Here is a 16,049-nt window from a genome sequence, read left to right on the forward strand (position 1 = left end):
TAAATTGTTTTTTTTTTTTTTTGTTTGAGGGATACATATAGATAACTCTCTAATAAATAAGTTTTTCTATTTTTGCCTTTCCGTCTCCTGCTCCTACTTTCCCCAAAACACTTTTATATTGATTATTATTGCATTATATCAACTGATTTTACCAAGATTAAAACAAGAAGATCAGGATACGAAAACAGAACAGTTCATGAATTTGTATATGCAACATTTGTTGCAACAAATACATGTTGGAATTTCAAAATGGTATGAGATTGATGGCTTAACTAATTACTAACGATTTAAAGAAGTTTATTTAATACTTTACTATATTTTTACTTTTCTATTTCTCATCTTTGCATTCTTTCTATCGTACAAGAAATGAGCATGAAATAAACAACTGCTATCTTATTCTTTTATCCTACAGAACTTTTCTTCCATATGATTCTATCATCTTCATCCTATTTTTTTTTAACTTTTATTCTTACCATTGACTTTTTTACCACCTTATCATTTGTACTAATGTGTGCATTCCTATGTAATAATACATCTTTATATATATGTATATATCCCGAACTTTCCCTCTTTTTTTTTTCTATTTCTTTTAAAGATATAATTTTCAATATCTGACTAATCCTTTTGTTATTTCTAGAATTTGGAGTTTCTAACTGGTGATTATAATAGTGCCAAAGGCTCCGCTACTACCGATCAGCTCTCATTAGAACAGATTCAGGAAAATCTTACAAGACTTATGAAAGAAAATACTTCCTTTGACGAAATTTGCAGTTGGATAACTGTAAGTACATTTTCAAGATGGTACATATGCATTTTGCACAATTATACATCGACAATTTTTTATAACCAATTCATTGTTTCAGGCAAACGTTGGTAATAGAGATAAGGATCCCAAATTTATACGACATTTAATGACTGCCATTTTAGAAACTACATTAGGTACATATTTTACACTATATATGTTTCAAAATATTTATTATTATAATTATATTATTATAAAAATAATAATGAAAAAATATATATGATGATACATTTTGTGTTTAGAGTAAAGATATATATGAATTATCTTTGTGTTGTTTTTAGCCAAAAGGATACTGATGTAATTTTTAAAGACAATTGCTTTAAAAGTTTTTCGTAATGCTATTCTAAATTATGTTCTTATGTTTGTTTGCAGAACGACATCACGGTACGTGGAAACTAAATCTGGATACTTTTGCAAGTTTGCAAACTTTGATTCAACGATTCGTCGATGCGAACGAATTACTAGAATTGCAATGTCTTTATGCAATTCAAAGATATATTAAGAAAATCGAGTTTCCACCCGGTATGTATATGAAAATACGCGCATATATAATCAATATTAACATGAATTTGTGTCATAAAAAATTTATGTATATAAAATGTGCATACTATTATATGAATATATAGAAGCATACGTATGAAAAATGTGTGGAATTGATGAGTCTTGTTATTTTGATTACAGGCACTCTCGTCCCCATTATGAACAGATTATGGATGGACAATGTGATATCTAGTGACGCGTTTCTGACGTGGCATAAAAAGACTCCGGAAGGAGCAGATGTCGAAGGTCATAGCGTTTCAATTGTCGCACTTACGTCGTTTTTCACTGACTTGCAAGAACCCGACGATAATTCTAGTGTCGAAGAATTATCAACTAGTGCGAATCAGGACTGTTGACGATATTGTGATCGATTACATTATCGTCTATTAAAAAGACTCAAATACGCGTTTCCCCGTTGAAAGAAAAAATACAATGCTCGAAATTAAATTGCAGTTGTTTTTTTTCTTTTTCTTAATAAAACTATTAAAACGCAGAAACGCGTTTCCTAAATATTGAAAAAAAGAACAATATAATAAATAATAATGAAGTGACACACGTGAAAATGTATGTAATATAATCTATATAACTCTTTACAACTCTCTACCACCAACAACTAAAGAGGAGTGAGAGGACTCTGACAAAAACAAACAGCTGTATATGAGATAACCGCGAAATGAAGATAAAGTTTAACTATTAATTATTACAGAACTCTATATATGCAAAATAATTATTATATATAATTCAATAAAATGGTTCAAAGTTTAAATAAAGCAAAAAAATGGCTCGAAAAAATAATATTATCGTGTTTCTTATGTAAAATATCTCTGCAGCGACGTAGGTCGATCGCTCAATAGAACCGGAATACGCGTCTTTTTTCCATGCTTGGAATCGGGACTTTCAACATTACTTCCGATATATTAATCCGCTATATCACGGATCACACAACCGAAGTGCTTGTTACACGATTTAGATAACAAATTGCAAATCGGGATATGCAATCCAAGTAGGTCAATTTTAAATGGATTAAAATTTGCGAAGAGTAAGGGAAAAGCAACTACCGAGATAACCAAGTCTGATACTGACAGCGACATGGTTCTTCCTATTATTGTAATGGAGAATATGATATATATATATATATGTATATATATGCATATATAAAAAGTATATATACACATTTATATAACAAAATTTCTAATTTATATCTTTACAAGATATAAATTATAATAACTTATAATGTATCATAAGAAAGGACACTCTCGTGAAACACGATGAGATGGGATTGAGCGAAACTGAGGGATATATATTGCGGAATTAGAATCTGTAATCTAGAGAACACGTTTTGATGAAGTTATATAAAGAAAAAAAAACGAAAGATTACAAATGGTGTGCATATTAAGGTACTATTTTTTAACACTAGCTATTTATAATCGCAGAGAGTGAGAGAGAGAGGGAGAGCGGAGCGCCATTTGGATGTATCCACGTGGTAAATGCTGTAGCGAATTGTATAAAATTGTTATTAAACTGATTTGAGGTACAGCGTGTGAGCTCACCTTTGTTTTGAACGTGCTCGTAGATAGGAGAGACTGATTTTGCGTGCGTGCGTGTACAGCTATCGAAGAACATTACGTTTGTCCGGCATCTATCGTTGTTAAGTGCCGACCATACGATTTATCGTACCTGTAAAAGGTAACTTAAACATTCGGAAAATATTACGGACATTTTTAAGAGGATGAACGTATACTGGAGATATATTCTTGCGAAAATATATCGAGAGAGAAAGAGTGAGAGTGCGAGAACGAATCTTTGCTTCGGTCTCCCCCGAAATCATCTATCAGAATCTTCGATCGACCATTTTTCGAAATACGAAACGTACAGACGGATCGATACAGGCTTGATTGAAATTACTGGAACATACCTATATATATATTGTATGTAAATATATATTATTATTTAAGTATATTAACAGTCTGTAATGTTTCATAATTTCTCTGTCGTTTCAAATGTGCGAGTTACAGTGTTTCTCGTTATCTGTAACAATATATTTCCTCCGCTCCCTACGCGCACACATCCCTTCCCTTTGATTATAAAAACTCGTTTTTTTTTTCCTTTCGCGATAATTCCTTAAAACTCTTATTGCAGATCCACAGTTCTTTCAGGCTAAGTAAAGAATCCAGAATCTGCAGAAAGATATAAGATAGCTTGTACTGAGCAAAAGAGATTAGCGTTTTCTTCAATCTGATTTTCCTTTTCTTGTGATCGAAGGGATTGAAATATACAAAATGTATACGCGAGTATACATTTATTATAGAGCTGCTACATACAAAGAACATACAGAGAACGTGGAAAATAGTAAATGCAGCAAAGAAGAAAGAGGAAAGCGTAAGATTTTCGCGCGAGTGTACATGCGTGGTTCTTGTGAACCACAGATATATAAAAATAAAGTAATACTAATTTATATTTATAATAAAGGAAAACTGTTGAGGAGACAATGTGGATAATAAATAAAAGAGGTTTCGACGTGGATTACAAGAGGACGGAAGCTGCCTTCGCAATGTTTCGCATACAATTATATGTGATGACGCATTGCGTTGACGTTTCATCGCGTGCAAGCACGCACGTATACAGGGTGTTTCAGATAGATAGGGTACGATGCCGTATTCCTTGTTGAAAAATAAGTATCTTTTTACTTTAGTAACATTTTCGAAAATGCATAGTTTTCGAGAGATCTCATTTCTTTTTACTAATATCACAAGGAATATTGAGCCTATCTATATGGGACATTCTGTAATATTGTTACACATACGCACTCAAATTCTATTCATTTACTTTGACACATGTAAAGAGAGAAATTTACACATATACAGGATGTTCCACCAAAAGTGGCCATTCCCTTTTATTTTTTAAATTAAAAGAGATAAATCATAACAAATATATAACTGAACTCTATTGTGAGCATAGTAGGTGCTTATAAAAACTATATGTGTTAAGGAACCAAGAGGTATGCATAATTTTTTTATAACAATGTAGATATTTCGACACAATAAAAGTTGTAGCGTTGTTTAAAATGAATACAACGATGTATAATGTAATGTAAATATTTAACATATACGAATTTTATTGGCTTAAAATATTTATATTAAACTTAAAATATTTATATTACATCTTGTATTCGTTTCAAACAGCGCTACAATTTTTATTGTCGAAATATTTACATTGTTATAAAAAAATTATGCATATTTTTCCGTTTGTTAACACAAAAATAGCTTTTATAAGCAACTATTATGCTTACAATAGAGTTCAGTTATATATTTGTTACGATCTATCTCTTTTAATTTAAAAGATAAAAGGGATGGCCATTTTTGGTAGGACACCCTGTATACATAATATAAATAAAGATATCGTTGTACAAGTGTTCGAAACACGTCGTGATACATAAATATATACACGAACACATTTCTATAATACATAAATCATGTCATAAAAAGATAAAAAAAGGAAAAGAATTTCATGTTACATAAAAACTGTTATCAATCTTGTTTTCTCGAGCACGTCAATGAGATAAAAATATTTTGATTTATTCTTGCGCAGAGAGTTGTGTAGGCATATATCGAAATCTGTCGTAGAGTCTCGACCGCGCTTTTACATATTTGAAGAAAACTATAATACCAAAACATTCAAGAGGATTTGTTCTTACCAGTTTCTTAAAATATCTAATGCTGCTCGACGACAATCTCGATGGCCAGAGAATAATATTAAATTCGCCAAAAAAGATTATATAGATACGTGTCTATTGTAAGCCAGAGGATCTTCTGAAATGCGCCGATGTTGCAAAAGGACCCTCGTCGGCGAATCCCGCGATTTCTTGAGGGATTATCGCGTATTCCTCGACGCTGGTGCACGGTCTGCACATACATTCCAGCGGCGCTTTGGTAATCACCTGGTGAACAGACAGAGATATAACACGCATTTGACATTTCGCGTTCAAGCAAAATCAAATAAAATCGCGTTTCGCGATCTGATAGACCCTTGACGACAACTCTAAGAAACAGGGATCCTCTTCCCTCGAAAAAAAAGAAGGGAACTTCCCTGAACAATCAGAGAACTCCTCCGTTTCAAATCGGGCGCCCACGCTCGCGGTCCGCGTCCTGATCGCCGATTGGACAGCGCGGTCATAAGCGATACGAAAACAACATGGCCGCGGGAGACTCGCGGTTGTCGCGGAAGGCTTCGCTGCTGACTAGAGCGAACGGTCGGTGGAGAAGCGAGTGATCGTTCGTACGTTGATTCTACGTGATTCACCGGACGCCCCGGGCCGCGGATCGTCCGCGGCGAGCGCGAAAGATACGAGGGGGAATCTCACCTTCCGGAATTTCTTCTCCCCTGGTTTCGCCCTCGGACAGAACAGGGACACACTAGCCTCTCTCTCGCCGCTCTCCTGACAACACATGCAGCTTCTCTCCATTTGCCACATCTTCGATCCGGACACCTGTGCGTGTCAACAAACCCAACACGTATCGTACGCGTATATATTTATTACGCGCGTTCATTCTCCTCGCGTTTTATTCCGTTGCATTAAATGAGAGAGAGTAAAAAAGAGAGAAAGATAACGGGCTCTATCAAACGTCAAACGTGATATTCACGAGTTGGCAATGTTATATCGGTCGCAACAACTCATGTTTATAATATTAACGAAAAGTGCTTCTCACTTTTTTTGTGTACATATTTTGTAAATATACAAAACTTGTTTTCCATATCGTATTCGTTAAAATTTAAAACATACGTTTTTGTATAATTTATGAAAACAATTGTACAGGATAATATATTTTTGGCGTGTTTTGTGAGTGTAAATATCAGCTGAATTATTTTCAAGATTTATTTTTAAACGATATGGAACGGAACTAATTGTTACCGTAATTTATAAAACTGTCATTTGACTCATACTATACTTCTACAACATTATTTCACTAACTTGTATTTCTCTTACCTGCAGATAGCTGCTGCATCTTCCTCTGCACGCGTAACTAGGAATTGGCTTTGGGACACAACCTGGATATTGAAGAAAGTGTATCACACGGGTTGCCTGGCATTCGTCGACTCCAACAATTGCTTCTGCACTCCGGTACAACAAGCACATCAATAATCCATTGATCGCTGTGCGCAGTAAGTAGATATTTTATTATCGTGTATTACTTAGTTCACATAACATACAATCGTGAGAAAGAGATAAACTGAGAACATTAATTTGTGAGTATATTCTCAAAATGCTAGCTATTCACCAAAGTAACAGAAGAGTTTGCTTCTTGAGCGATACATTGCCTTCCCTTTCTAGCACTTTACTGTGCTTGTAAGTCTTAGGTCGTAAGCTTTTATACACCATAGGTGGCCATGTTTTCTCCCTTCCTTTGGCCATATTTTAGCAATGTCAGAAAGTCATCTATGTATGTACATATATAAGAAAAATACATGAGAAAATGCCTTCTAACATATTTCCTGAATTTATATATTTAACATTTGAACTCAATCTCTTTTTGCTATAATAATTAAATCTGACTTTATTTAGAAATTACGAAGTATACATTCATATATAATATATATATATATATATATATATAATAATCATATATTGTTTTATGCTGCAAATATGCTATATTTTAAGTTTTTTACACACATGCATAACAATACACACACAATATGATTTATTAGATATTTATTAAATATTTTAAAGATATTATTAAATGTTAAGGTTTACATGAAAATTATAGTACATATTGGCCTAGTTTATATTGATATACTTTGATACATACTAAATACTATACTATCCAATTACAGCCGTTCCATTCTTTAAAGGAATGACTATGATTAGTCAATATAGTACTTAGTACGTATTAAAGTATATCAGTGTAAACTAGGCCATTGTGCCAATATATAATTTTCAATTATATTATAAAATTATTTTGCAATACAATTATAAGAAAAATCATTTTTTGCAAACTACATTATTTCAATCATACATTGTTAACTTAAATGACTATATTATTTCTATTTATAGATGAGACCTACAGTATATAACAAATATTTGACCAGCATAAATTCATTTTTTTCATTTATGATAGAGTATGTTTGCATAATTTTATTTTTTACAATTTAAGAATTAAATTTTTATAGCAAGATATTATAGATATAATTTATTAACAGCTTACGATTTATAAACAATCAAATATAAAAAAAAAGTAGCATATCTTTTTCATTTTGTGTATTTTAGTTAGATTTTACTACAACAAAACTTTGATTTAGAATTACACGTAAGTTATCATGATATTTAAAATTTTGCGAATTGAAAATTTGATCTGCAATCAAATTCGGAAAAACCGAAAAATCTCATATAATAATTATATATAATTTAACAAAACTGATTCTTTCTTATAATGTGCATGCAAAGACTTGCGGATGAAAGAAATTTCTTGCCAAAAACTGAAACAATTTTCTCTGCATTGAAATCTAATCAAACTTTAACTTTTTCTACAATTTTACAAATTTTAACATTAAATATATTAAAGCCAGAATCTCAAGTTTTGAGATTTGAACAATGTTCATTTGTATTAATTCTTTAAAAGCTTGAAATCACTTAAAATTTGTCAATTTTTTGTGTATGAACATTTTTGTTAATGAGGAATTGTTTCTGTTTTTCATAAAAAATATTTTTATATAGCGAATATCCGATAAGAACAGGTAAACAACTTCCAAGTATGTGCGAAATAAATATATCAAATTTTTATTTAAATAAGTTATATTTGTCTGAAAGTATGCAATTACATACAAGAATAGGATATAAATACATATGTGGTGTGGATATTTATCAATACCCAAGCATACATTTAAAGAAAATTAATCTTTGGAATTTTATTGTCACATAGATAAAGATGCATATATGCGTATACAATAGTTACATAAATCTTCATATATTGAAATTATATAGATTCACATTGCAAATATGTTGAAAAAAAAATTTATTTATTTATAGAATTTATTTCTTTAATGTGATTACAATATCTTTATTTTTATCTTTTATCTGCCATTGTAATTGTTACATAATAGTTATAATTTGAATTTTCATAAAATGTATAGTTTTGAATCGTGATGCCACTTTTATCTCGCAAGGTCGCCGCACTTGATGCATTTACATTCGGCGGGTTCTCGTATCTTGATTTCCATCATTTCGTCGTCCATGCCTATCAATTTGATCCCATCCGCGTCGTAACATTGATTCAGGATGACAAATCTTTCTTTCAAATAACTCTCCCGGCAGCAGTAGCACTCCTGTATTTATAAAAAGATAATTATAATTTAAGGAACACGATATAGGCATTTTCTTTTGGGCGCGCAACGTTCCGTCAACTTACTTTTGAAAAGCCCGTAGTAGTGATAACACTTGGCTGTACTTGTGAATTACAGAATCCTTCGCATTTAGTAACCGATACATCACCGCTACATGTTCTTCTCAGACGTCCTATCTCATCGTATTCGTCCTTAGTAATGCGCACTTCGGACTGCAAAGTCTCGCAGCTCTCGTCGTCTATTTCAGTTATCTCGGCATCGTTGATTGTAGCATAAATCACGAGAATTAATAAGGATTTTGGGCTTACCAACATTATATAATATCGCTTTATTAATGCAAATTCAGTAAAGAGGCTCGCCGCAAAGGTCTCCGGGTGAAATGAGAAAGGAGAAAATCAAACAGATGCTTTTATAGGTAATTTCCCACTTCCTATTGTGTGTAAGAGGTAAAGATCGCGGACGGATCCCCCGCTGCCTTAATAGTATAGCTCGACCGAGAGATTCAAGGGGGTAACGACTCCCTTCTGCTCTTAGGGTTGGGCAATACTCGATTTTCTCTCGCTCGAGACATTATTTTTTCAATATTTTGCATCGTACGGTTAATGGCTTTTTTATGTCTCGTGTACACGATAAATTGACCACATTTAACGTAATTTACCTAAAATTCTTTCTTCTTAAAATATATTATCGTATTATTTAAAATTATTGATTAGATTATAAGGGATGTTTTCATTGATATTAACTTTTTTTAATACATATTGTAAAGATAGCTTTATTGCTAAAAATATATTCAATGATCGCTTCTTGTATTCCCCGGACAATTGTCTCTTAAATCGTCTTCGTCATTGAACTTTACTCCGCACCAAATGCAATAAAAGTATGTCTTTCTTAAATATTTAGTAAGAATATCAAGTTTTTCTAAATTACTGAGCGTTTCTTCGTCGCTATCATCAGAGTCGTCAGTGTCGTCAGTATCATTAGCTTCCTTTTCTTCTTTGCTTACTTGTGGCCAAAACCATGATTCTTGAGGTTTTATGACATCTGTTTTAGTATCCAAATCTTGACATACTTTTTGGCTCTTGCATAAATCAAACTTTTGTAGTTGTTCGGTTTTTTCTTGCGCTATTCTGCTACGAAAATCTCTCGTGTCCATATTATCTAATTTTGCATTCATACTCTTGCGATTATACAATTCTGTTTTTTTTAATATCTTGCCTAGACCATGTCTGTTCGTTCTAACTTCTACAGGAATTGGTTCAACTATTCCTGATTGAGTCTTGCCTATGCCTTGACCAGGCTTATATCCCATCTTCATAAGCATTCCGAAACCTGAAGGAATAAATATTTATTTATTACATATTAAAATAATCTTTTTATAAATATTCTTATATTGTATCAAGTGCATATTTGCCCTAATGTATAATATGTAATATACAATGCATATCCATATAATATATGCAAAGTAAAGACCTTTATTTGTACTAGTAATAGCAGACGATAAGCCTTCCTCCCTTTTTTCTGCTTCAACTACTCGTATCGATTTATTTTTCTCCTTCAGTCTCGATTCAATTTCGCTTTTCTTTTTCATTAGTGCAAATTCTCTTCTATCAGAGTGTCTATGTATAAGGCTCGATGAAACATGCTTTTCAGAACCTTGTAAAAATTTATCAGACATATAATCCTCGTCGTCTGACATTTTTACAAGTGGAATTAATATTTAGTAGAAAAACGCTATAGCACTTTGCGAAACACTGAAAATAAAATAATAGGTTTTTAGTAAGATAAGATTTGTAGTTCTATTTGTAGTGGAAATGTCTCGTGTACACGATAAATTGACCACATTTAACGTAATTTACCTAAAATTCTTTCTTAAACTATATTATCGTATTATTTAAAATTATTGATTAGATTAAGGGATGTTTTCATTGATATTAACTTTTTCTAATACATATTGTAAAGATAGCTTTATTGCTAAAAATATATTCAATGATCGCTTCTTGTATTCCCTGGACAATTGTCTCTTAAATCGTCTTCGTCATTGAACTTTACTCCGCACCAAATGCAATAAAAGTATGTCTTTCTTAAATATTTAGTAAGAATATCAAGTTTTTCTAAATTACTGAGCGTTTCTTCGTCGCTATCATCAGAGTCGTCAGTGTCGTCAGTATCATTAGCTTCCTTTTCTTCTTTGCTTACTTGTGGCCAAAACCATGATTCTTGAGGTTTTATGACATCTGTTTTAGTATCCAAATCTTGACATACTTTTTGGCTCTTGCATAAATCAAACTTTTGTAGTTGTTCGGTTTTTTCTTGCGCTATTCTGCTACGAAAATCTCTCGTGTCCATATTATCTAACTTTGCATTCATACTCTTGCGATTATACAATTCTGTTTTTTTTAATATCTTGCCTAGACCATGTCTGTTCGTTCTAACTTCTACAGGAATTGGTTCAACTATTCCTGATTGAGTCTTGCCTATGCCTTGACCAGGCTTATATCCCATCTTCATAAGCATTCCGAAACCTGAAGGAATAAATATTTATTTATTACATATTAAAATAATCTTTTTATAAATATTCTTATATTGTATCAAGTGCATATTTGCCCTAATGTATAATATGTAATATACAATGCATATCCATATAATATATGCAAAGTAAAGACCTTTATTTGTACTAGTAATAGCAGACGATAAGCCTTCCTCCCTTTTTTCTGCTTCAACTACTCGTATCGATTTATTTTTCTCCTTCAGTCTCGATTCAATTTCGCTTTTCTTTTTCATTAGTGCAAATTCTCTTCTATCAGAGTGTCTATGTATAAGGCTCGATGAAACATGCTTTTCAGAACCTTGTAAAAATTTATCAGACATATAATCCTCGTCGTCTGACATTTTTACAAGTGGAATTAATATTTAGTAGAAAAACGCTATAGCACTTTGCGAAACACTGAAAATAAAATAATAGGTTTTTAGTAAGATAAGATTTGTAGTTCTATTTGTAGTGGAATGTGAAAAATTATTTTAATTGTCAATATTTCAGAGTCTCTTAAAAAATTATTGATAGTATAATTATAGAAAAATAATCTTTCTTTTTTTCTATTAACAAAATATTTTGTAATGTGATATTGCAAAATATTATTTTGACTTTGTTAGGTTATATTTCAATTTGACAAACTGTAGTTCTTATTGGAAACGTTGATTCTTATAAATTTTCGGAAATGAGATCTAACAAGTAAAGAATTTGAGATTAATTTTTTTTATGAATTAAAATCTCATTACTTTTGTTATTAAAAATATCACTCTACTCCCTTACACAGTTTTCATACAATTTCTCTCGTTTTCTTCTTTTTTTTATAATTCACTTGACCTTCAAGTATTATTTATTGCTATGTATATATTTAGCTTGATATAAAATCATTATATCACTGAAAGAATGTCATACATTGTTAATATATTATGTATGTAGTGTAAATTCACTGTAATATTTTATCACTTATGAACACGACGAACATTATTATAGATATTCAATTTATACAAGCTTTTATGTCACGCGACTGTAAAGAGAGATTTTTATTAATTTTATAGATATAGAACGAGGTTTTTTTTTATTTCCTCGTTTTTTTTTTCCGAACTTTCGCGATCGCGGGTCATATACGTCCTACGCGAAGTAGGTAAGGTAGATATTCCGCGTCGCTCTCTCCGCCGCCCCCTTCCCCCCCCCCATCCCTTTCTTGATGGCGCTCCCGGAAACAGCGGAACGCGGAACTGGACGGCACCAGTGATCAGTGTCGCAGAGGAACGCGAACCGTTGTATTTTCACGGGGGCCATACGTGGTCCGTGCTCAATATTTTTCGTCCGATCGCCAAGATCCGGAGCGCCGTCGCCGAAACTCGCGATACGTCCCGGTCGTTCCTCGCGCGGCACGTCGTGTCACCGCCGCGCATCGGAACCGGGCTCGTCGCGAGCGAGCAGCTGGCGCGGATGAAGAAACGCCACGGGCGAGATTACGCGACAGCGTAACCACGTTCGACGTGTTCCGTCTCTTTTCGCGAGGCGAGAGACCGTCCCGCAAGTGCGTCTCGCGAGAGCCTCGGGCTCGATCCTATCCGGATAATCGACGACGCGTCCGAGGAGGCGGTTCCTCGGCGTCGGGGACGTGTTGGCGAGCCCCGAGACATTCGGACGGACGGATCTCTCCACGAGGAAATAAAGGTGGTGTCGCGGGTCGCGGGGGAGGTGACGGGCGGTTCAGAGTGAATCTTTATTGAATGTGATATCTTTATATCGAAGAAAACATGCCAAATACGATGTCGTCACGTCTCGTCGCATCCGGCGATGGATCTCGAAGGATCGTGTCGCAATTCCCTCGTGACCGAGTTTGAGGACCGCGCGCGCTCAGGTATTCCATACACGTGAAGTGAAGATTTGTATATTAAAGATATTATCTTCCGCAGTGGGAGTGTCATTACAATATCCTGGAGTAACTTTCACAGTTTTGTCGCTGTTGCTGCTGTGCTGCCGGACAACGATCCGTTGCGAAAAGACTCATCCTCGGACTCGCTCGAATATTATTTATCTCGGCGGCTATGGTTGTAGCCAGCAGCGGTGGTTGGGTACAAAATGCCAGTTCGCCCGCTGGGCAGAACAATTCCAACCTGAGCCAAAATAATACGCAGAACAACAACAAAATGACTGCCAAAGGTATTCTGATCTGTCGAGACAATTCCCATCCCTTTCAGGAGCGTACATTGACCTTGGAGCAACCTGTCAAGATCGGTCGTTCGGTAGCCAGGGCGAGAGCCGCACCGAATAACGCGATCTTCGATTGCAAAGTATTGTCCAGGAATCACGCATTGCTGTGGTATTCCTCTGGTAAATTTTATCTGCAAGACACATGCAGCAGCAATGGTACATTTGTCAATAATCAAAGACTCAGTGCCTCGGGGTTGGAGTCAACACCCAAGGAGGTATGTTCTGGGGACATAGTGCAATTTGGAGTAGACGTTGTGGAAAGTACAAAGAAAGTTACCCATGGATGTATAGTCGCTACCTTAAAATTATATCTGCCGGATGGAAAGGAGGCTAAGGCTAGTCTCAGCACCTCTGTTAGTTCACCCGCTGGGAATGTATCCCTCGAGGATCTTTATAAGCTTAATCAAGTAATGCAAGAAGCTTCGAGACGAGAGAAAGCTCTCTATTCTAAATTGGGCTATCTGCAACAGCTAGTGGAAAATACTCGTAAAGCTGCCAATCAATCGTGGAAAGCACTCATCACGGAAGACCGTCTGTTGTCGTGGGTAATGACCGTTGAGAGTCAATTGGCGGTTTATTCTAAGAACTATACCGAGGACAAGATCAGAAACGAATTAGCGAAACTTCAAGATGAGAAAGCGCAATATCAGAATGCAGCCAAGGAAGCTTTACAGAAGATACTGCAGGAGAAACTGGAGGTCACTCAGAGATTGGTGCAATTAGAGGGACGTCTGAACGAAACGGAGGAGGAGTGTCAAAGTTTACACAATGTAGCCAAATATACTCAAACGGAACTTCAGGAACTCAGCGCAAAATACGCGGATACTCAGAAGAAACTCCAAGAGACCACCAACAAACTCATAGAGAGCGAGGAAAAGATGAAGGATATGCTACTTATCGCGGAACAGGAAAAACGGGATCTCGCGAAACGGATTGAAGATCAGTCGAGAATCGAGAAGAATTTGCGGGCGAGATTGCGCGATTCCCGATTGGATTCTGTTAATATTTACAAGCAGATTACCGCCTTGAGAAATTATACGCAGACTCTGCAGGATATGAATTCAAAGCTCGAAGTGAGCGAGAATTTCGATTCGAAGACCGACGAAGATCCCATAGAGGCTATAAATACTATTCTCAATAAATTGAATTCCATTCACGTCGACAACATCGAGATAGACAGTGATATCAATCTTTACTTCTCCAAGAGCGAGCAAGATAATCAGATCAATTCGCCGGATGCGGATACGAAACAATTGAAATCCGCCAATTCCGACTTGTCCTTCACCAAAGATCAGCTGGACGATCTACAAACGACAATCGACGATAGCCTCAAGGAATACATCTTGCCACCGCCATCGTCCAGAAGAACTTTGGTCAACGGAAACTTGGCTAATCTGGATTCCAACGGCGACTCGGACACAAACTCGGAAGCGACCGACGACACGTGCAGTATTACGAACGATGACACTACGAGCGAAAAGTCTGTTATAGAGAATAACAAGGAGGAACTAGACACGATGGAAGCGGAATTGAAGCAGAGCAAGCTGGAGGTTCGATTCGCTAATATCGAGAACGATCAACAGTTTGAGGTGCATCACGAGCCAACGGAACAAATTGCCAAAGATGACAACGACATCGCGGAGATGGAGATGGGAGAAACAGCGGCCGAGGACGTACCGGACAACTCAACCGTTGACGATACGATAGACGACAGACGCGATGAGACGGCGGGGAACGAACCCGTCGCGCCGGGGGACGAGTGCGAGGAGCGCGTAGAAGGGGATTACATCAAGACCTTGAAAGCTGTCGTAAAGAACGACGCAGCGATGCAGCAGGCTTACTCCAGCAGGGACTATATGCTGCAAACGTTAATTGGCTCTTTAGACTCGTTAAGAAGCGAGGACAGCTACGAGGCGCAGCGGACGGTTAAGAGGGAGATGGAGGAGCTGAAGGACTGGCTGATCCGCGAGCCGAGCGAGATCGTCGTCGACAAATTGCGGGAGCTGTATTATCGCGCGAAGAACGACGCGCAGCGTATGCAGGAGGTCAACGAGGAGCTGGTTATAGTGAAGGAAAAATACAACGCGTTCGTCGAGGAGAAAGCGGAGCTGTCGAAAAAATACATGTCCCTCAAGGCGCAGTGCGGTGATTTGTTGAGCACGACTTACACCGTGCCGATACATTATGTGGCGCCTATCGCGATCATGCTCGTGTGGATGCTGTTGGAGAAAATATTCTAATCTCGCGTCTCTTCCTCTCCGCGCGTCCAATATTCTTCTCTCATAATTATGTATATACGATACGACATAAACGCGTTTCATCTTTCCTGCTCTCTTTTTCTGTTGTTTTTTTTTTTCTCGTAATATTGGACGCGACTGAAATTTCGCCGAGAGGGCAATCGGATTCAGCATAAGTATGCGTAAATTTTATTTTCGATGCAATTTAATGTTTTTTATACGAACAAACGCTAAGAATTGTACATTTATATATATATACATTGGACGCGTCGCCGAGAGGGCAATCGGATTCAGCATAAGTATGCGTAAATTTTATTTTCGATGCAATTTAATGTTTTTTATACGAACAATACGAACAAATTGTACATTTATATATATATATATA

The 16,049-nt window shown here is 35.6% G+C and overlaps 6 protein-coding genes across 10 annotated transcripts in view; 3 read left to right on the forward strand and 3 right to left on the reverse strand.

The window, feature by feature from the left end:
- LOC115245052 (eukaryotic translation initiation factor 4 gamma 3-like) overlaps positions 1–3,301 on the forward strand; it is a 42,806-nt gene extending 39,505 nt beyond the window's left edge. For all 3 annotated transcript variants that reach the window (XM_029823130.1, XM_029823128.1, XM_029823129.1), the window contains exons 22-25: positions 638–781; positions 864–939; positions 1,175–1,324; positions 1,484–3,301. In XM_029823130.1, the coding sequence (XP_029678990.1) occupies positions 638–781; positions 864–939; positions 1,175–1,324; positions 1,484–1,698 (585 nt within the window). In that variant the 3' untranslated portion in view covers positions 1,699–3,301. The remainder of the gene's footprint in view (positions 1–637; positions 782–863; positions 940–1,174; positions 1,325–1,483) is intronic.
- Positions 3,302–4,476: 1,175 nt separating this feature from the next.
- Positions 4,477–6,920, reverse strand: LOC115245094 (bursicon). The gene is made up of 4 exons (XM_029823201.1): positions 6,619–6,920; positions 6,327–6,493; positions 5,703–5,828; positions 4,477–5,279 (listed from the first exon to the last, which is right to left on the reverse strand). Exons 1-4 carry the CDS (start codon positions 6,653–6,655, stop codon positions 5,130–5,132), a joined length of 480 nt encoding a protein of 159 aa, XP_029679061.1. The 5' UTR covers positions 6,656–6,920; the 3' UTR covers positions 4,477–5,129.
- Positions 6,368–16,049, forward strand: part of LOC115245089 (zinc finger CCCH domain-containing protein 10-like) — a 23,144-nt gene continuing 13,462 nt past the window's right edge. Inside the window, exon 1 of the mRNA XM_029823193.1 lies at positions 6,368–6,502. The gene's annotated coding sequence lies outside the window, so the exon portion shown is untranslated. The remainder of the gene's footprint in view (positions 6,503–16,049) is intronic.
- LOC115245095 (G patch domain-containing protein 11) lies at positions 8,112–10,449 on the reverse strand. The gene is given in 5 exon segments (XM_029823203.1): positions 8,112–8,659; positions 8,743–9,000; positions 9,002–9,047; positions 9,574–10,006; positions 10,148–10,449. Coding segments are annotated over 5 exon segments (1,134 nt in total). The 5' UTR covers positions 10,374–10,449; the 3' UTR covers positions 8,112–8,488.
- Positions 10,489–12,390, reverse strand: LOC115245091 (G patch domain-containing protein 11). Of its 3 annotated transcripts, none has more exons than XM_029823197.1 (3): positions 11,954–12,390; positions 11,341–11,621; positions 10,489–11,199 (listed from the first exon to the last, which is right to left on the reverse strand). In XM_029823197.1, exons 2-3 carry the CDS (start codon positions 11,564–11,566, stop codon positions 10,661–10,663), a joined length of 765 nt encoding a protein of 254 aa, XP_029679057.1. In that variant the 5' UTR covers positions 11,567–11,621; positions 11,954–12,390; the 3' UTR covers positions 10,489–10,660. The 3 variants fall into 3 exon arrangements, with proteins under 3 accessions (XP_029679057.1, XP_029679058.1, XP_029679059.1); XM_029823198.1 differs by having other exon boundaries at positions 10,623–11,199; positions 11,988–12,390; XM_029823199.1 differs by having other exon boundaries at positions 10,623–11,199; positions 12,001–12,019.
- Positions 12,454–15,906, forward strand: LOC115245088 (sarcolemmal membrane-associated protein). The gene is made up of 2 exons (XM_029823192.1): positions 12,454–13,074; positions 13,169–15,906. Exon 2 carries the CDS (start codon positions 13,262–13,264, stop codon positions 15,665–15,667), a length of 2,406 nt encoding a protein of 801 aa, XP_029679052.1. The 5' UTR covers positions 12,454–13,074; positions 13,169–13,261; the 3' UTR covers positions 15,668–15,906.

The sequence above is a fragment of the Formica exsecta genome, unplaced genomic scaffold (genome assembly GCF_003651465.1).
Source record: "Formica exsecta isolate Colony F162 unplaced genomic scaffold, ASM365146v1 scaffold90, whole genome shotgun sequence".
Lineage (NCBI taxonomy): Eukaryota > Metazoa > Arthropoda > Insecta > Hymenoptera > Formicidae > Formica > Formica exsecta.